This window comes from Crotalus tigris, unplaced genomic scaffold (genome assembly GCF_016545835.1).
Source record: "Crotalus tigris isolate CLP2741 ecotype Arizona unplaced genomic scaffold, ASM1654583v1 scf7180000018101.4720394464:4744507, whole genome shotgun sequence".
Lineage (NCBI taxonomy): Eukaryota > Metazoa > Chordata > Lepidosauria > Squamata > Viperidae > Crotalus > Crotalus tigris.
The window spans coordinates 37,907-58,904 of NW_024096823.1; the positions used below are offsets into that span (position 1 = coordinate 37,907).

At 42.4% G+C, this 20,998-nt stretch overlaps 1 protein-coding gene across 2 annotated transcripts in view; it reads right to left on the reverse strand.

Moving 5' to 3' along the window:
* The window catches only part of MARCHF9 (membrane associated ring-CH-type finger 9), a 48,986-nt gene that overhangs the window by 16,581 nt on the left and 11,407 nt on the right, over window positions 1-20,998 (reverse strand). For both annotated transcript variants that reach the window (XM_039347731.1, XM_039347732.1), the window contains exon 2: window positions 700-855. In XM_039347731.1, coding sequence (XP_039203665.1) covers window positions 700-855 — 156 coding nt within the window. The remainder of the gene's footprint in view (window positions 1-699; window positions 856-20,998) is intronic.

Genomic DNA, 20,998 nt, shown 5'->3' on the forward strand with positions numbered 1-20,998 from the left:
CCTAAATGTTGTCTGCCAGATTATGCTGCACTTGCAGAAGTGAAAAGGGAATACAGGCAGATATCTCTTGATCTGCCAAGATCGCTTCCAGGGAGACACTCCTGGTGGAGGTCACTCGACTGCCTCTGCTGATATATTTGGAGTGAATGACAGCTCCAAAGCAGAACCTGCTCCCTCTGGGCAGTTTCTTCAGCAGCATTTGGGGTTGCTAAGGATAGTGTATGGGTGGAGGAACAAAACAGACAAGAGGGAAGGGAGATGTGCATCCAAGAACACAGACATTTCTGGGGAACCTTCTCATCTGCCCCATAACTCAGAGGGGAACAGATGGAGCAATAATTGAATGTGATGGTAACCGTGTGTGTGTGTGTGTGTGTGTGTGTGTGTGTGTGTACATGAGTAAGAGGAAAAGGAAGACAAGGAAGAGAAGGAGGAGAAGGTTTATGTAAAGTACATGGGCCAGAGGCAGTGGTGGGATCCAGCTAGTTCGCACCACTTCGGCAGAACCGGTAGCTAATTTTTTGTTGCCCAGGCCCAGAACGGACTTCTGGAAGCGGCATCCACACAGAGAACCAGTTGCTCACGTATTTGAATCCTACCACGGGGCAGAGGTACCATGTCTACCATCATCTGCTCTTGAATTGTCTATTTCTCCTTCCAGCCAATATTCCTGAAGCTCATTTGCCAAGTAAGGCTTACCTGCAACGGATTCTTTGTGCTAATGGCTAAGACCTGGTACTTGAAGTAGCACAGCTCACAGCTCCAGGAGCCCCTCTCACTGATCCAGCGAATCAAGCAAGGCTGGTGGGTACAACGGACAGAACCATCACAACGACAGGGGCTGAGCAGCTCCCCCTGCAAGAAAAGAGAGTTGGAAGAATTACATTAAAGCTGGGAGCCCTTTATTACTTACAGCAGAGGAACAGACTCTATAGTCTTTGGCTGGACTTCTGGGGATGATGGGCATTGGCGTCTGGCAACATCTGCAAAACTATAGTTCTCTATTCGTAATGTATATCCTATCCTTCCATATCTTTGATAATATATAATAATAATAATAATAATAATAACAACAACAACAACAACTGCTTCCATCCTGCGATGATATCTGTAATACCATCAAACATCCACATCTGCCTATCCCAGGTCCTGGGTAAGGACTCGATAGGTAGACAAAATGCCAAATCCAGTCTGAACATCTGGCTGACTGTGCGATGATCCATAATAATAAATAGTAATGCCACAAAGAGGAGGGACTCAATTTATTTTCCAAAGCACTAGAAGGCAAGACAAGAAACAATGGATGGAAACTAATCAAGGAGAAAAACAACTTGGAATTAAGAAGAAACTTCCTAATAGTGAGGACAATTAACCAGTGGAACAGCTTTGCCTTCAGAAGTTGTAAGTATTTCATCACTGGAGGTTTTTAAGAAAAGACTGGACAACCACCTATCTGAAATGGTACAGGGCCTCCTGCTTGAGCAAGGGGTTGGACTAGAAGACCTCCAAGGTCCCTTCCAGCTCTATTCTGACTGATTGATCTCCCATCATGCCAAGCACACCCAATCTGAGCAAACAATCCCCTCAAAGCCTGCTCAGAGAATTCTGGGTAATAAGGCCCCTCTCTAGGCTGGCTATCCATTAGCCCTGCTTCATTATTTTTAAAAGTGGCTTGTTACGTCTACCTGCTTAATGTGCTGCTAGGCAAACCAGAAGAGCAATTAGCATCAATATTTCAGACCTGCTTTCAGGAAGTATTAATGATGTGTTATGGATATAAGCCTCAGAAAGGAAATTGCTGTGGGTTCTTGTCAAATGGAGGACAGGCAACACAGGGGTCACCAACAGTTCTCTCATCATGTTTCAGATGCGACTGATCATGTTCTGCATCCCATTACTCTGAGCATTGCAACAAAGAGGAGACTGAGTATAAAAGACTAGAAGACGCTGACAAGGGTCACCTGTTTGTAAAGCAAAACTCAGACACACACGCATACCCATGCACAAACACTTTTTTTACTTAAGGTGCTGGGCATTTTCACTTTGAAAGAAAAAGTGAAATAATGGACCTCTGTCCACACTGCATTCCATACCGGCATCCTGTTGAAAAATATCTCCCAACATATGAACACACAGAGAGATACAAGAAGCAGTTAAAGGACTTCACAATTTAAGGAGAGAGGTGCAGGACTCAGAGATTTTGTTGGGGATATGCCTTTGGGTACACAGGTATCACAGCAATGACCACACACACCGATGCACAGTTTTATGAATGTTGCCCAGCATAATAACAGATAACAGAAAGGAAGCGGAAGAATTATAATTGAAATTAGAATCATGATTTACAGTACATGCTCTGAAGGGAGGGAAAAAACTCCCCTTTCAGAGCCACAAACTATTGGAAAGAAAAACATCAATGACTAGCTGAATTACTAAATCCCTTCGTGGGATTTGTGAAAGTCTAGGCTTCTGGCCTGCTTTAGATAAATAGGAAGATGAGGGACAAGATAAGGGGGAACAACATATGGAAAGAGAAGTGTGTGGGGGGTATATATTTCCATTTGTCAACAAGGCGAGGAGTTAAAAGCTTCAGGTCAGAAGAGCAATTGCTGTTTCAGGCACACAGTACAGTATAGCCATAGCAGAGGTGAAGTCCTAGGTAGAATATGAATTCCATATGCAATCTATACATTGTAACAGTACAAAACTATAGTGCTGTAGCTTGTCTACACTAAGAACTAACTCTGGCTTCTCATGATGTGTACAATGCCATGATGTTAGACCCATGAGAAGCCTCAGAAGTCTTGGCTTTGAATGGACCCTCAGTGAAGCACCCCTTTGAAACCATTCTGCCAAGCAAAGTGATACCCCACTTTTAGGTGTAGTAACAGCCATTGCAATACATCAAACCATCTGCTTGGTTAACCAAGGTCTGGAGATGGCAACTGTGCAAAGCGGTGTGACTGTATACAGTCTAGTACACCTATAATCATGTATGTTTCTAGACTGGGTTCTGGAAGCCTCAAGAATACCTTCTTCTGTTCATTCAGGAAGGACAACTGTATTGATGGCTATTAATCAAGGTGTTTACATATCATCTGCATTTTCAGGGTTCAAAACTTCTCGGTGCCAGTTGCTGCAGAATAGGAGCAGCAGAATCCTGCTGTTGCACCCTTGTCCACCCATGTCTGGTTGGGATTTGGTTAGGAACAAGACACTAGATTAGATGAGTCTCCAGTTTGGTTCAACACAACACTGGTTTTTCCCCCTCTTATTTCTCCTTGTATATTAAAAAAAGATCAGGTGTGGACCTATTTTCTGTGTACCTCTAAATGTTGATTACTATCCCATTTTTTATCTGGCAGCTCAAAATGGCATCCATAGGCCTTGGTCCTCCAATTTTATTCCCACAGCAATCACTCTGTGAAATGTGTTGATTGGAGAGAGAGAACCTGGCTCCAAGCTGCTTCATCAGTTTCTACAGCTGACAGGATGGACTTGGACTTGAATTTCCTTGGTGTCTTCCCATCCGCTAACCTTCACACTATACTGGCACTCAAAACTTCCTCTATAATCGTGCTTTCCCGCTTGAATGCACCAGTTTGCCTCTGAATTTTAGCCCGTTAGTTACAATCTTTAGGCTTTCAGGAAGACCCAAAGTAGCACCTCTGGAATAACTAACACTAGCTTTTTTTGTGGATTTTTCATGGGCTTTTTTCAGTGGATATAGTTTGACTGAATGTTATCAGGATCATCGTACTTTATCAGGATTCTTACTCTGTTTCACTTTAGGTAATTTCAAAAGTCTACAAAAATACAGCAAGTCATGATACACAGTCATACACACAAATAAAATGCTATAATGAAGCGGCGACAAAGCACAGAGATGTCATACTTTCTGAGAAGGAAGAAAATGTTGCAGAGAACCACTCTAAGCATTCTTGGGAAAGTTCCAGCTTGGTCTGTCTTGAGCAGGATGTACACAGCAGCAGACATAAATTTATAAATTAAAAAAAAAATTTATAAATATAAATTGGGCTTCTTAGCCCCCTGTGAACATGGCTGCCTTTGTCTGAATCTATTCAATACCAAACCGGTGTTTTTGATGCCTTCCTAGCGGGATAACAGAGAATTGTGGGAGTGAACAGATCTGGAAGGAGGCAGCCTGAAAAAGCAATCATACTCAACCTCAGCATAGCCATACAATACCACTACTTCATGAGCTGCACTGGCTCCAGACGGTTGGCTTCCAGATGACTTTGAATATTGCCTACGGTATTGTAGAGGTGTACAGAGACGGCTTTGAAAAGAATACGCAGGCGACCAATGTTAGGTAAACATGAATTTAGCTTAGAAATACAGGAAGGCATGGGGGAAAAAACCCCCCCCTCAAGACTGCCCTCATATCAACACTCTGGTATAAGAGGGAACGAAGGAGAAAAACCATTAGGCCTTCCTTCAAGTTTCTGTTATTGTAGCCTAAACCAATAAAGATCTAACATTACTTGTGATATCTGTTTCCTGAGTGGATTTGCCTTGGATTGCTGACCCTTACAAAGCTCTATAAGGTACAGGACTGGGTTCTTTGTGGGACTGCCTTTCTCCAATTATCTGCCCATTCCAAACTCCCATTGCAACTCCTTCCCCCTAAAAGTACCTCTCCCCACCCTCCAACATACAGGAGGTCCTGACCTTTCTCATTTTAGAAAGACATCAGAAACTTGGTTCTTCTCCCAATCCCCCTATAATTTGGGGCCAGGATGATAGGAAATCCCGCCTTGTGAAGTGTAGTGTATATTGAGATATGCTCATAATTATTGTTGTACTTTTAATTGTATGAATAGAATAGAGCTGGAAGGGACTTGGAGGTCTTCTAGTCCAGCCCCCTGCTCAAGCAAGAGAACCTACACTATCTCAGACAGGTGAATGTCCAGTCTCTCTTAAAAACCTCCAGTGATGGAGCGCCCATGATTTCTGGAGGCAAGCTATTCCACTGGTTGTCCTCACTGTAAGTTTTTCCTTAGTTCCAGGTTGCTTCTCTCTTTGATCAGTTTCCAACCATTGTTTCTTGTCCTGCCCTCTGGTGCTTTGGAGAATAACGTGACCCCCCCTTCTTTGTGGCAGCCCCTCAAATACTGGAACACTGCTATCATGTCTCCCCTATTTCTTCTTTTCTTTAGACTAGCCAAACCCAAGTCCCGCAGCCGTTCTTCGTATGTTTTAGTCTCCAAGCCTTTGATCATCTTAGTTGCTCTTCTCTGATTTTTTTTCCAAACTCTCAACATCTTTTTTGTGATATGGTGACCAAAATTGGCTGCAGTATTCCAGGTGTGGTCTTACTTATAACTGAATTCTTTTGGTTTTGATAGATGTATGCTGCCCAGAATCACATTTAAGTGAATTTGGCGGGTATATAAAATATGTTTTTGTTCTTTATGCTTGACTGTTTGGTCACCATCAGAATATACTAAAGGATCATGCCCTCCTATTTTACAATTGTCCAGAATAAACTCAAAGAAAGTCATCCATAAGTCACTCTTGTAGCACAGCAATCATTAGCCCTTTTTCTTCTGTCCATGAAATAAGGAGGGTCAGGCTTTCAGGGATGCTGCCTAAACCCTTACATATGTTATGTGTCTGATCTGGAACGTGGAATAAGGAAGGCACCAGATCGTGTAGAAGCTTAATCGTGCACACTTTGGAATGCACAGTTCAAGGTTGATTGGAATGTCAGAAAGCAAGGTAGCACTATAAGATACGATAAGATAAGCTTTATTGTCATTTTTTACTGTGGGCACACTAGCACACATTAAAAATGAAATTCTCTTGCTTGCTCTCAAAAGTGTACACATACATAACACAAATATAAACATGCTATATACAGCATATATATATATATATTTTCTAAGGTTTTCGCGGGTGTTTGTATGTAGGTCTTTGGTTATTCGGGTTTTCTCCTGCGTCAAATTGGAAGTGTCTTGGCAACGTTTCGACAAAGTCTCATTCGTCATCTTCAGGCTGGTGTTTTCGGCTTCATGCTTCTAGAAGCACGAAGCTGAAAACACCAGCCTGAAGATGATGAATAAGACTTCGTCGAAACGTCGCCAAGACACTTCCAATTTGACGTGGGAGAAAACCCGAATAACCAAAGACCTACATATATATATATACACACCTACACTCTTACATATAAATATGTATAAATGTTAATCCCTGTCCATTTGGAATACATAGGAGAAAGAGGAAGCTTGGGAGTTCACAAGGTTAATACTATATGGAATAAAACTGTGATTGAATCTGGATTATATTGACCTTCCAGAATAGCTGAAGCTCAGCATAACTAGAAATAGCCTGAAATTCAGAGTAACATGGCCTATGCCAGGGGCAGGCAACTTTGACTCTTTTATGACTCATAGACTTCAACTCCCAGAATTCCTGAGCCAGCATGGCTGGCTCAGGAATTCTGGGAGTTGAAGACCATGAGTCATAAAAGAGCCAAGGTTGCCTACCCCTGGCCTATGCACAATCCTCCCTTCCAACAGGTTGTTGCCACTTCTTACCCAGCAACTGTTGCTTCACTCTACCCAACAATAGGGCCAGCCATGAGGTAGGCATGTTGCTTTCTTCCCACAGCACCTACAGCCATTACTGTACAGCTGAACATATGACTACGGCTATTGTCATCCAAATAAGTCTAACTTATCTCTTGAGGCTGAGGGCAATCTGCATCTAATAAAATCAAATTTAATTAAATGGGAAAGTCAAATGTTACAGTGCAATTTTCATAATTATTCAGCTCATGTCAGGGTTGGTTGCAGAATCCAACTGACAAACCCCCTCCCACAACCTCTCGGCATCCTCTCCTGCCTCTTAACACTCAAATCATTAAAGCCTCTGATACAAATCCTAGAGACACAGAGCCTTTTCACACATTCCTAAGTAGTAAACTCCAGTTTGTTCCTAAAAATATACCTGACAAGCAGCTGCAGATATCTCTGTGGCTTCCTAATGAATGTATGTTTGCAAACAAGTTTGCCCCTATTTGTTTTTCACACTTTGTTTCCCCAAGGAAACATCAAAGAGAGGCTTCCCCACCTGGCACCTTGTAGATGTGTCAGAATTGCAAACTCCTGAATTCATAGCCAGCCAGCCCAAGGCATAGACTGTTACTAAGATGATTAACTTGTGTCTCAGCTTCATGCATTTCAGTTGTGCTGATGGTGATGACAGTGTACATGTAAAGAAGTGTTACTATTAGAAGTGTGTGGAGGCTTTTGTTTTCCTGTTCAAAGGAGGAAAATCTATTCTGAATCCCTTGGTTCCATCTCAGTTGTTCAACTTCTGTCCACACAAAATGCCTCCCTGTAGAAAACAGGGAAGCAAGGAGACCAAACTTCTTCATAATATGGCATCTTTCACGAGCATATAAACATATGAAGAACAGTTGCAGGAATTGGGTATGTCTAGTTCAGCAGTGTCAAATTCAATTTCATTGAGGGCCGCATCAGCATTGCGGTTGCCCTCAGGGGGTCGGGTGGGTGTGGCCAGGGTGGGTGCAGCCTACTGGGTGGGCGTGGATGGAGTGGGTGTGGCCTACTGGGTGGGTGTGGCCAGCTCTACATCGTTTGCATCAAGGGTGCCTGTGGGGGCCTGGGCAGGAGTGGGATAGATCTGAGGGTCTCTGGCAGAAGGAGGTGGGACCAGGGCAAGTGCCAAGGCATGGTCCACTGGAGAAGCCTCACTGTTCCTCTCAGGCCATGCAGGAGGGGGGGGGCTTATGGAGCTAAGACTGAATGCGTTTCAGCATAGATGGCCACCACAAAATTGTACATTGGCTCCTGGCTGGCCTGGGCCAGGGCCAAGGCAGAGGGGGCCGTTCCCTCACTGTTTTCAGGATGGCTTCGCGGGCCACATGAAACCACTTCACAGGCCACATCCAGCCCCCAGGCCTTGTGTTTGACATGTCTGGTCTAGTTTAATGAAGAGAAGGACTAGGGGTGACATGATAGCAGTGTTCCAATATCTCAGGGGTAGCCACAAAGAAGAGGGAATCAAGCTATTCTCCAAAGCACCTGAAAGCAGAACAAGAAGCAACGGGTGGGAACTAATCCAGGAGAGAAGCAACCCAGAACTAAGGAGAAACTTCCTGACAATTAGAACAAGTAATCAGTGGAACGACTTGCCTCCAGACGTTGTAAATGCTCTAACACTGGATGTTTTTAAGAAGAGACTGGACAACCATTTGTCTGAAATAGTATAGGGTTTCCTGCCTGAGCAGGGGGTTGGACTAGAAGACCTCCAAGGTCCCTTCCAACTCTGTTATTTTGTATTTCTGAAGGCAAAACTCCAGATGGTCACTAAATGGCAGCAAGGAGACAGAGAAAATTTGGTTATCTAGAATTTGGCAACCCAAATCTAATGCTTATGAGAGTCCTAGACCGGCATAGGGCTACCCAAATCTGATAGGTGTTGTCAGGGACTGAAGGTTGGTACGCGCTGCTGCTAAGGCATTGCACAGAGACTACATTTGAACTCTGCCTTTCATACGTTCAGTTTTGCTGATCATTTTCTTTAATTGGGATAAAATTAAAGCTCTCTCCTACCAGAGCTGAACATTTTTGTGCAATAGCACTCAAAAATACGTGAACATGGATTTATCTTTACCTGGACATAATTAGATGTTTATTTGCCTGTAGTTGCAAAAGAAATGTAAGCAGGCTGGGGGGGAAAAAAAGGGCGAGTAATGCAGGCAGCCCTCGACTTACAACAGATCGTTGAGTGACCGTTCGAAGTTACAACAAAAAAAGTGACTTATGACCATTTTTCACCCTTATGACCACTGCAGCATCCCCACAGTCATGTGATTTACTTTCGGATGCTTGGCAACTGGTTCATATTCGTGACGGTTGCAGCGTCCTGGGGTCATTGTGACCTTCTGAGAAAGCCAATGGGAAAGCCTTTGTAACTAATTTAACAGCTGCAATGATTCACTTAACAAATGGGGCCAGAAAAGCCGTAAAATGGGGCAAAACTCACTTAACAAATGTTTCGCTTAACATAAATTTGAGGCTCAATTGTGGTCGTAAGTCGAGGACTGCCTGTAATGTTTTTTGCGTTCTCATCAGATCTCCTAAGCAATGACAAGAATTTAAGAGAGTTTGTAGCATAGTGTTTTTTTTCTTAGGTCAGTGGTGGCGAACCTACGGCACGGGTGCCAGAGGCGGCACTCAGAGCCCTCCTAGGCCTTCAGCTGGGTTTTATAAAACCTTTTCGCTTTAGGCCTCCACCGCAGTGTGCAAAAAAAAAAAAAAAAAAAAACTTTTCAATCAGTCAATTTCAATTTCTCCCAGGAAAAAAAAAAGATCTCGCAAAGTTGAAATTGATTGATTGAATTTTTTAGTCCCACCCAGTCTGCCATTACCACCGCAGCCACGCCCACCCAATTGGCCACACCTAGCCATGGGCCACACTCGCCCGGCACTCGATGATGCATAAGTGGGTTTTGGGTTGCAGTTTGGCCACTCAGACTCTAAAAGGTTCGCCATCACTGTCCTAGGGAAAGGGAGAATTAGAAACTCAATCATTCACACACACACACACACACACACACACACACACACACACACACACGCACGCACGCACATGCATTACACAGGCTGAGCAGCAGGTATTCTGCCAGAAGGGAGCACACAGGCAGGCACCGCTAGCCCCATGAAACATCAGACTTGTCTGCCAAAGTTTTCTCCAGCTCCACAAGCCAAACTGGCTCTTCTGCTCCTTTCAATCTCGCTCTGCAACAGACTGTAGGTTTAAAAGAGGCAAGCCAAGTTCAGCCGCCTGCAGTGGACTTATTTTTCAGTTCCACAGAAAAGGCCACGAGCCACTCAAGGCCACTGCTGTCCATTCTTGATGGACAGATGCAGAGTGTTTTGACTCCCAGCAGATCTTCACCGGGAAAGAAGGTGGCTTTCCCTAAAATGTCTATGGAGATTTTCAGTCATCCAGGTCATGGTTGTCCCAAAGGTGCCTTTTCATGAGGCAAACTGGATTTCCTTGTTTTTCTTTGAAGACGTTTCGCTTCTCATCCAAGAAGCTTCTTCAGCTCTGACTGGATTAAAAAAGCACCTCTGGGACTTTCCCTAAAATGATTTCTTTGTAACCCCTTCACGGAAACATGTCTCGGTTCTCTCAAACATCCTCGTCAGTAGTTGCCGATGAGTGGGATGGCAACGGATGCCTTTCGTGCATTTATATTTTGTGACGATTCACATCAATTGAGCCAATTTTAAGCTGCGGAATCACTGTGTGGCGATAACCACTTTGCTTAGCTATTTATGACATACTTGTAGGCTCTGGTGGTATAATGGGATCCATTTTACACAACAGGGAAAATTACTCCAATTGCTGTTACTACCAATTTCTACCAGCCTTCCACACTCCCCCTTAAGTTTTAGCTTCTGAGTGCTCATGGGCAGGGCTGGGCCATCAGCCTCCTCCGTCTGCTAAATGCCAACTGGAATTTACCCTGCCCCCAACACAGGCTTACAGGAGATAGGGAAGCTCAAAACCGCTGATACCCTCATAGGAGGTACATATGCCAGTGGATGATACGTCTCGCTAGCAAGTTGTGCCCAGGATACACTTGCCAATTTGTGCCAGGAGCGCTCTATTGGCATGGAGGGATATTGTAATCGGCATTTTCACAGCTAGCTAATTCCTTTTGCTGCTGCCTTGTTCGCCCTCGTTCCAATGTTTGTGCTCTGCCTTTCTGTCACAAATGCAGACACATACATTTACTGGAGAAAAAAAAAAAACCCTGAAGGCTGCTGAAAATAGAAGAGATTCTGGAAGCCTGCAGTGGAAATATGTCTGAAGCTCACAAGAGGCAAGTAGCCTTGTTGCCCCGCTTAGTTCAGCTGTCCACCTGAGCTTCTGTCTGCTATCGTGCCTCGATGCTAAGGGTATATTAATCTATGGCGTATCCAGGGACTTCTCTGTTTAACAGAGGACCTTTAGCTCCTCAAATGTGGGAACACCACATTGGGTAAAAATAAAGCAGGGGAAATGTGCTGAGGTCAGTTTAATACCAAGACACTATCACAGATGCCAGGTTGACTTGAAGGATGTTGATACAAGTAGTCAAATCCTCTTCTCAGATGAAATATCACTTATTGGGCCAGATTTGCAGGTATCAAAGACAGGAGAAAACACATCTGTAGATCAGGGTTGAACTGTAGAGTCTTTGATGCTGTCTGAGCTTAGTTGTTTTCTTGCAGAAGTTTCATTACCCAACTAGGTAACATCTTCAGTATTAAAAGGCAGTGTGGTCTGTTCTCAGAAAACAACATTCCCACCAACACTGAGAGGGCAAGCCATACAGAGAGCAAACCTATTCCCTTCTAGCACTGAAGGTGTTACCCAATTGGGTAATGAAACGTCTGCAAATAAAAATAAAAATAAAAAAACAACCAACCTCAAAGAGCACTGAGGACTTCCCAGAAAACACTAGAGGATGGCCTTTGTCTAGACCAGGGGTAGGCAACCTTGGCTCTTTTATGTCTCATGGACTTCAACTCCCAGAATTCCTGAACCAGCCACGCTGAGGGGAAAGGGAGAGGTTTCCAAGCAGAGCCATGCTGGCTCAGGAATTCTGGGAGTTGAAGTCCACGAGTCAAAAAAGAGCCAAGGTTGCCTACCCCTGGTCTAGATCGTGCTCTATAATCCATGCCAAGGCTCACAGCAGGCCCTGGTTTGGCTTCAAGTGAAGCAAGATCTTCGTCAGTTTCAGCAAACCTTCCAAGTAATCTGGTATTGGTCTCTAAAGGTGAGGTGAGATTGCAGAGGCTCTTCCATGACCCCAGTGTGAGCTCAATGCTTTGAGCTGGTAATAACCCAGCAGCTCTTTTAGAAAACTCCCAAACCAATGAACATGGCTCTGACTCTCCCTTTGGGTGGTTTTCCATCCAGGGAGTAGAAAGAAACTGGAATCCTGCTGTCCACAGCAAGTTGAGACGGCGGGAACTTTCAAGCTGGAGGCAAACCCTTGAATCAGAGTCTCAGCCTGTGAGCCAAAAGCACTGACTTATTCACTGGCAAAGGAAGCGGGGAGATTGTGAGGGTTCATACCAGTTGATATGGAGAACCCCATTTTTATTTTTTTTTTAGTTCTTGGCAACATGCCCCAAGTAATATGCCTCTAGTGGCACCAGCACTGTCCTCACCCTCACTGGAGGGAGAAAGCAGGCAAGTGAAAAGCAAGATTATTTTACAAGGATGCCACACAAGGATGCTGCTTGTCAGTGCCAGGGGTTGGGATTAATTCAAGAAGGAAAAGCAAGCGAGTGGATTTGTTGCCATTTGCATGCCTATCTGCAAGTGAGCAGCAGCCACAGGAGAACCCATTGGCGGCCCCACAATCGGCAAGCAGTGTACTTGGGTATGGCCTGTCCGTTTCCAGGCCACTCAAACTGACTTCTCCTTTTGCACCAAAAGAGAATTCAGCTTGCCAAACTGAATGACCCATTAGGATCCCCAACAACTTACTTTAGCAAGATTTTTGCTACAATGCCCTCCTGTAATTAGTGGCACCACTCACACAACTCGGTGGATTGCAATTGAGAATTAGACACTGCTTGCTGATCAAGCCGGTGTTTTGTAGGCAGAAGATGACAGGCTCCCACTGAGGCTACTCCAGAGGATTCTGTCAGTCAGTTTTACTTCCATTAATACCAGTTGACACGGCCAGGAATCCAACTCGGGGCAAGATAGTTTGCTGTTTTGCTTATGGGTGTCAGAAAGAGGTGGGGGAGATCAACATCTTTATTTAGGGATTTAGAGGCACAATATGGTGTACGCCTATTTCTCCTGCTTCTCTCATGAAGTAATGGAGAACCAAAGTATTAGCAAGGACCTAATGACTGAAAAACCCTGCTCTATTCCTGCTTTGGATTCTGAAATTTTATGGCATGCATATCAGTTGAGACAATTCACTAATTTTGCAGGTAAGCAAACAACAAAATTCATTCTGCCTAGAGATGTAAGGATTTTAAAAAGGGGACTTTTCAGGATGTACCATTCTCTCAATTCTCCAGTACGGTACACAGTACAACCCCAATAAAATGATGATGATGATGATGATGATTTATTTATTTATTTATGAGACTTATATACCGCTTTAAGTGCAAGCACTCTCTAAGCGGTGTATACCAGTAAGCAATGTATATATATATATTTACATTGCCCCCAACAACCTGGGTCCTCATTTTACCTACCTCGGAAGGATGGAAGGCTGAGTCAACCTTGAGCCAGTGAGATCTGAACCGCTGACCTGCTGAACACAGTCAGCTAAAGTGGCCTGCAGTCTGCACTCTAACTGCTGCGCCACCTCGCATTTCTCTAGCAAAACAGGTGGCTAACTGAAATTTTCAAACCATGTCTTCTCCAACACTGGTCCAAGTTTCTATCCGCTAAACTGAAGGTGGGCAGCTCTGAGGCTTATAAGAACTATTTTATGTTTTAATAGAACCTTGAGATTTCCCATCTACAGTTTCATGAAATTTATTGGCAGACAGCTAAGAAACAGAGATCATGACTCTATATGCAAAGTTAGCTCAAAATTATAAATCAAGGTAATGTATCTTTTTTAACCAAAAAATACCACTCCTAGCTTTTCCACAAGCAATTTTTTTCCTCCCCAAAGTTCACTTTTAGGAGGAAAAATGGTTCTTAAGTTGTTACTGCTATAAAGAATAAATTACCCAAAGCCTTAAACCAATCCAGTGCAAATCAGCTAGAATCTACCAACAAATTCCAATCGGTCTCTTCCTTGTTGCTGTTCTATATTACACCGATTTTGTTCTCATGTTAATGTGAGACACAGCTGCTAGTAAAAAAAAATGGCAATGTGGTTGACCTCAAACCACAGTTATATATTCTGTCGATAAATAACCACATGAAGAAAAATTATGTTCAATGTTACAGCTACCAGCAGTATATATGCAAGTCTGACAGCTGCACATAGGCATGTTCTCACTAAATTTGGTCCTTCTTAGTATGTTGCCAAGCCACGAATCTTATGAATGCAATCTAGCCTTCCACCATATAAATAGTCCTTGGATCGTGATGGCAGTTGGGACTAGAATCTCTGTCACTAACTGATGCAGTCATAAAGTGGGATATCAAATGACTTTCTTTACTAATGGCAATTCCAGCAATTCTGGTTACTCTTGTTAAACGAGGCTATTAACTGAGGATCTCATGTAATTGCTCCTTCTGACTTCCTGCTGGCTTCCCCAATGACTTTGCTTGTGGGAAGCCAGCAGGGCACATCAGAAATCATAATCATGTGACCGTGCTTGTTGTGAGGTTGTGATAAGTGAGCTGGGTGCTGAGTGTGTGGATTACAATCATGTGGCTGAGGGGATGTGGTGATGGCTGGAACTCGTAAGGACTGGTGATAAAGCCTTCTATTCAGCACCACTGTAAGTCTGAACAATTGTAATTGTACAATTGTGATTGTAATCGAAGGACTACCTGTATTGACTAGAATATAGTGACCACTGCAATAAAGCAATATTGCAATCCTGCATTTCAGTACAGGTAGCCACAGGTGGCAAGGTATTGCATGCAGAATGTAAGAATGAAATTTCATGCAGGTGAGGTGAGTCAACACCCACAGTCAATATAGAAATCAGCAATCTGATCTTCTTCTTCTTCCTCCTCCTCCTCCTCCTCCTCCTCCTTCTTCTTCTTCTTCTTCTTCTTCAGCTGTTGTCTTCTTTACATTCTAATAATGACTGCTTTAGAATCAGCAAGATCAACAAAATACAGTGACAATTTCAGAATCGGATCACTGCAACAGCAGGTCCTCATATACCTCCTACCCAGGACTGGAGAAGTGATGCACATACAACTTCATGATAGTTAGCCCCTTAAGCAAAGAGCTGTCACTTCAAAGCTCAGTATAGTTCCTAGCAAGCTGTTTGGCACTGAATGCTGTTAAGTGGTAGTAAAGCAAGCTGTCACTCATGCCTGTAGTCATATTGTTTCCCTGCTCCTACAGTCTTGTTCTGTGTGACCATATCCAAAGGCAGTTGGAATCATAAGCCATTCAATGGAAATAAAATACACGGACAAGATATGCCATTTGCCTAAGTGAATGAAAACCCAAATGTCCTACCTTCACTACACATAGTCCTCAACGTATGACCGGAACTTCTATCATCAAGCAATGCAGTCATTAAATGAATCATGCCTGATTTTGCAATCTTTTTTTTTTGATGAGGCCATTAATTGAATCATCACAATTATTACTTGAATCACATGGGCATTAAGTGAAGCTGGCTTCCCCATTGACTTGGCTTGTCAGAAGCCTGCTGGGAAGGTCCCAAATGAAGATCACATGACCCTGGGATGCTGCAACCATCATAAGAGCCCTGGTGGCGCAGTATTTAGAATGCAATATTGCAGGCTGATTCTGCCGACTGCCGGTAGTTCGATCCTGACCAGCTCAAGGTTGACTCAGCCTTCCATCCTTCCGAGGTCGCTACAATGAGGATCCAGATTGTTGTGGGCCATAGGCTGACATTTGTAAATTGCTCAGAGAGGGCTGTAAAGCACTGTGAAGTGGTATATAAGTCTAACTGCTATTGCTATTGCTATAAAAGCATGTCGGTTACCAAGGGCCCAAACTTTGATCATGTGACCATGAGGGCATAGCAATGATCATAAGCGTGATTATCACTTGTGAGCATTCTCTTTCAGTGCCACCGTAACTTTGAACAGTCACTAAATGTATAGTTATAAATTGAGGACTACCTGTAGCCTGCAGAATAACTAAACTGGATTATGTTTCCCGAAAACCTTTTTTTTCCTGCCCCCTTTTAAACGAGAAGACAGGAAAGAAAGAAATAATAACACACGTTATGATCTCCTTACATGATACATTTGATCCAAAAGTCCCCAAAGGTGGCTCATGGAAAGTAATATTGAAGTGCCAAAGCTCAACTCAGCTATCTGAACAGATGTTGTAATTAATTTATAGCTGAAAAAAATGCTGCAAAGTTCACCCTGCATATCTTTCAAAGCCCAGTTACCTTGAAATGCAGAAAGGTTATAGTGTTCACTCATTAATTCCACGGAGTGGCAGCAGTAGCAATTCAATATGTTTTGGAGCTACTAATTGGCACGGGGGTTTTCAGAAAATTTCCATGTTCGATCTTTTACTGATTTTGGCCTTGTGAGGAAAGGAGGATATAACAATTAGTGTAATTAGAAAATTCCACGTTAGGAGAAATACTTTAAGAAAGATGAGAAATTAATATCGATATTGACATAAGCATGGCAAATATGGCCTCAATGACCATAGGTTTCTAGGCAGCCTTAACTTAATTACCCAACACCACAAAATTCCAGAAAAAGTTAAGAAGGATCACAAGAGCTGGAAAAGAAGGAATTCTTTCATAGTGGTTGACAAATAAATAAATTCATTAAAAGTCACAATGAAAACTGCACTTGGATGATAGGAGAAACAAAGAAAAAAGCAACGGATGGAAACTAATCAGCGAGAGAAGCAACCTAGAACTAAGGAGAAACTTCCTGACAGTGAGAACAATTAACCAGTGGAACAACCTACCTCCAGAAGGACATTTGTCCGAAATGGTGTAGGGTTTCCTGCCTGAGCAGAGGATTGGATTCGATGACCTCCAAGGTCCCTTCCAACTTTATTATTATTATTATTATCTTAAAATACACAACATAATTTGCAAAGGACTAAACCACTCGTCCCAGAGAAAGCATGGAGAAAAAGGGGGAAAGACAATAAAGGAGTGGAGACAAAGAGAAAGAGAAAGATTCTGATGATGATGATGGGGGAAGGAGATAGGAAAAAGAAAGAGAATCTATGAGCTATCGCCAGTTCTGGCTTCATCCACTTTAGGCTTCAGATTCAGCCTTCACTGATTTCCCGATTTATGTCCCCAGAGATTTCCGTCTCCCTGGAAATTTAGTTCTTGACCTACAAAAGATTTCCCATCTCTCTTTTATTTTTTTTTCCTTGCTCCTGCAGTTTTGCTTTAACCATTCTCCTCCACTGTATTCTGACTCAGATTGTGCTTCCTAACATTTCCCCACCTTTGTTCTCTTTTTGTTCCGCCTTTTCAGCATTTAGCAACAGTGTCCCCGTGGCTTACAAGGCAATGCTACTCTCTTTACTAGATCCACACTTTTGTTCTACTTCTCCTTTCCAGCTTAGTTTGGCTGACCTGAACCTGCCCTGAGATGGCTAAACCAACGGCAAACCAACCTCCTCCTGGGAGTTAGCCAAGCAGCTCACATGCTCAGATTCTTATTGAACTCCTGTGATGTTAGTCAAAGAACTTACACTCTCAGATGTCCACTTTCATGCCCATGACGTGAAAATGGGTGGCATAGCTGAACCATGGAAGGTGAAGCTTTGGAACCATTTTCTAGACAGGAGGAATCTGAGGTATTTTGGTGCCTTGGATCTGCTCATAAATATGTGTGTGTGTATATATGTAATATATTAATGTATGTGTGTGTATATATGTAATAAATTTACGTGTGTGTTTATATATGTAATATATTTATGTGTGTGCATATATGAATATATGTGTGTGTATATATGTATTATATTTATGTGTGTGTATATATGTAATATATTTATGTGTGTGTGTATATATGTATTATATTTATGTGGGTATATATGTAATACATTTATGTGTGTATATATATGTAATATATTTAAGTGTGTGTAATATGTATTATATTTATGTGTGTGTATATGTAATACATTTATGTATGTGTATATATGTAATACATTTATGTGTGTGCATATATGTAATATATTTATGTGTGTGTGTATATATCTAATATATTTATGTGTGTATATATATGTATTATATTTATGTGTGTGTATATATGTAATACATTTATGTGTGTGTGTATATGTAATACATTTATGTGTGGAAATATGTAATGTATTTATGTATGTGTGTATATATGTAATATATTTATGTGTGTGTATATGTAATATATTTATGTGTGTGTGTGTATATATGTGTGTGTGTGTGTGTATTTTTGAAAGCGGGCATCAGAATTTCATTTTTTAATGTGTGCTAGTGTGTTTACAGAAAAAAGTCACAATAAAGGTTATCTTATCTTAAACATGGAAGGGGAGTTGATTCAGGAAGTTTCAGCAGACACATCTGGATCCACTTTTTTTCAGAAAGATCTGTCCGAAAAGATTACAATGGAAACCACTCTTCCTGTGTGAGTTAGTCAAGGAACTTGTATCATCTAATGAACCACTTATCAGGCAGTTTAGCTCCACCGATCTGTCATCAAGCAACTTCACCCTCCATGCTAGAAAGGTGGTTATGAGGCATCATGCATGCGTTCAGAGGACTCCCCTTCCTATATAGGTTAAATCCTGGCACAAAGTATATAAACCTCAACTGATTTTTAAGTCCTTCTTATCAATTGGTTAGCCAAAGTTTCAACAGGGACATCTCTGCATCAGCTGGGAAATGTCTCAACCATTGCCAGAAGCCAGTAGGATAAGTCAGCCCTACAATTAAAGTGACATTTCCATGCGCACCCTGCCTCTCCAATGACTCATTCCTTCGCCAGACTCCATTCTCATTGGAAGCCTCTGGCGCTAACAGCAACACAGTCTGATTTGCTCAAGGAAAGACCTCTCACTGGGCACATGGCTGTGCCACCTGAAACAGGAGAGGCCCAAATCACGGGCTCCAAAGGTGGCAAAGGAGAGCTTAAGTGTCTTCTTGAAACTAAGGTACCACATGCTAAAATACAGCTAGTCCACAACTTGCAACAGTTCATTTAGGGACCGTTCAAAGTTAGTCCTCAACTTACAACAGTTTGTTTAGGGACCGTTCAAAGTTACAATGACACTGAAAAACATGACTTATGACTATTTTTCACACTTAGGATGCACTTGTGGCATCCCCATGTTCACCTGATCAAAATACCAGATGCTTGGCAACTGTCTCATATTTATGACGGTATCAGTGTCCCCAGGGTCGTGTGATCACTTTTTGCAACCTCCTGATAAGCAAAGTCAATGGGGAAGCCAGATTCACTTAACAACCATGTGGCTAGCTAGCTGAACAACCGCAGTGATTCGCTTATCAACTGTGGCAAGCAAGGCTGTCAAATGAGGCAAAACTCACTTAACAAATGTCTCACTTAACAACAGAAATGTTGGGCTCAATTGTGGTCATAAGTCAAGGATTACCTGTAATAGCAACAACCATCCTTCAGAAGCAGGAATAAAGATTCACCCATTAGGCGGAAGGAAAGCATGTTGGATCACACAAAAATTCTCTTTATGTGTTCTTAAATGATAATGTAACCTCATATTTATGTATCCAATAAAGCTGAGCTGTGAAGCACAATCCCCTTTACTGGCCATTCCCATTTCACATGCTCCTGGTGTAAATCTTGAAATGATTCTAACTAGGTAATCACACAACAAAGCCCAAGATCATTTCCTTCTGAAATTCATTAAAAATTTGAACCATATGTTTTGTCCCAGTGGAGACACTCCCACTCATTCCTTCCAAGAACCTTTATGGAAAGGGAAATCAGATGTGATCCATCTGCTTTACGCATAAAACCCAGGGGCTTATTGCTAACAAACAGCTTTTTTAAAAAAGATCCCTTTTGGGATCTGCATTTGGTCAGCCATGGGGACTAGGAGTATGGCCAGAGCAGACTGGACAAATTTACAACCCTTCAGTTAAAAATTAAAGAACTGCTTTCCTAAATCAGAGCCAGGCCAGTCGTGCACTATTCTGCACTTAATGGCAGCCAGCTTGGTTTTTTTTCAAAAAGTGAAGATGGGTGAAAGGCTTTATTCTACTGTTTCTGATATACAAAGACATGATGCCTCTGTGTCAAAACTAAAAGGTGCAACGTCAAAGAAGATGAAACAGGATACAAGTTTACATGTAGCCTCCTCCCCCCCATACTAATTTATATCTGCAGATGCCAACTTAGAAGGTATAATTTAAATCTGTGTTTCCCAACTTTGGCCATCTTTTCTAGATGCTTGGGCTTTAACTCTCAGAAGTCTCAGCAATGACCTTTGCTGGTGGGGGAATTCTGGGAGTCAAAGCCCACAAATCTGGACAGAAGCCAATGTAGTGGGGTAACTAAGATGTTGGACTATAAGTGCAGGGATCCAAACTCAAGATGACTTTGGAGCAACCTGAGCTCCTGATTGAAAAGCAGGATATACATTTAATAAAGACAAAAAAATAGAAGTTGGACTCTGTGTAGGAGCTGTCCAGGTGCTGATGGTTGAAAGGCAACGCTAGGCTGCTCCATAGTCCCTTCTATAGGTAGTCCTTGACTTACAAGTTCTAGAGATGGGAAGGCCTGGGGGGGGGGGTGGATTTTTTTTCCTTTTTTCCCCAAAACCATTTGGGAAAAAAAACCCAGAAAAAATCCTGTTTTTTCTCCATTTTTTTTTAGTTTTTTTTTGCAGGCCTTCCCATCTCTATAACCACAAATGAGACCACAACATTCATCATTAAGTGGTGTGGTAATTAAGAAAGGCATTATGTGACCCCCCCACCCACCCAATTTTACAACCTTTTTTGCCACAGTCATTAAGTGAATCACCACATTTGTTAAAGGAGACATCATATGATTGCAATTTGCAACATACAGTATCCTGCTGACTTTCCCATGGACTCGGCTAGTTAGAAGCCAGCTGGGAAGGTTGCAAATGGTGGCCATGTGACCCTGGGATGCTGAAACCTTTGTAAACACGAGCTGGCTGCCAAACACTTAGATCAAGATCATATATCAATGAGCATGCAGTGATGGTCATAACTGTGAAATCAGTCACAAATCAATTTTTTTTCAGTGCCATTGTAACTTTGAATGCCACTAAATGAAGTGCCATAAACTTGTAATGGTCCTTATTTTTAAATCGGGTTTTGAGTCAAAC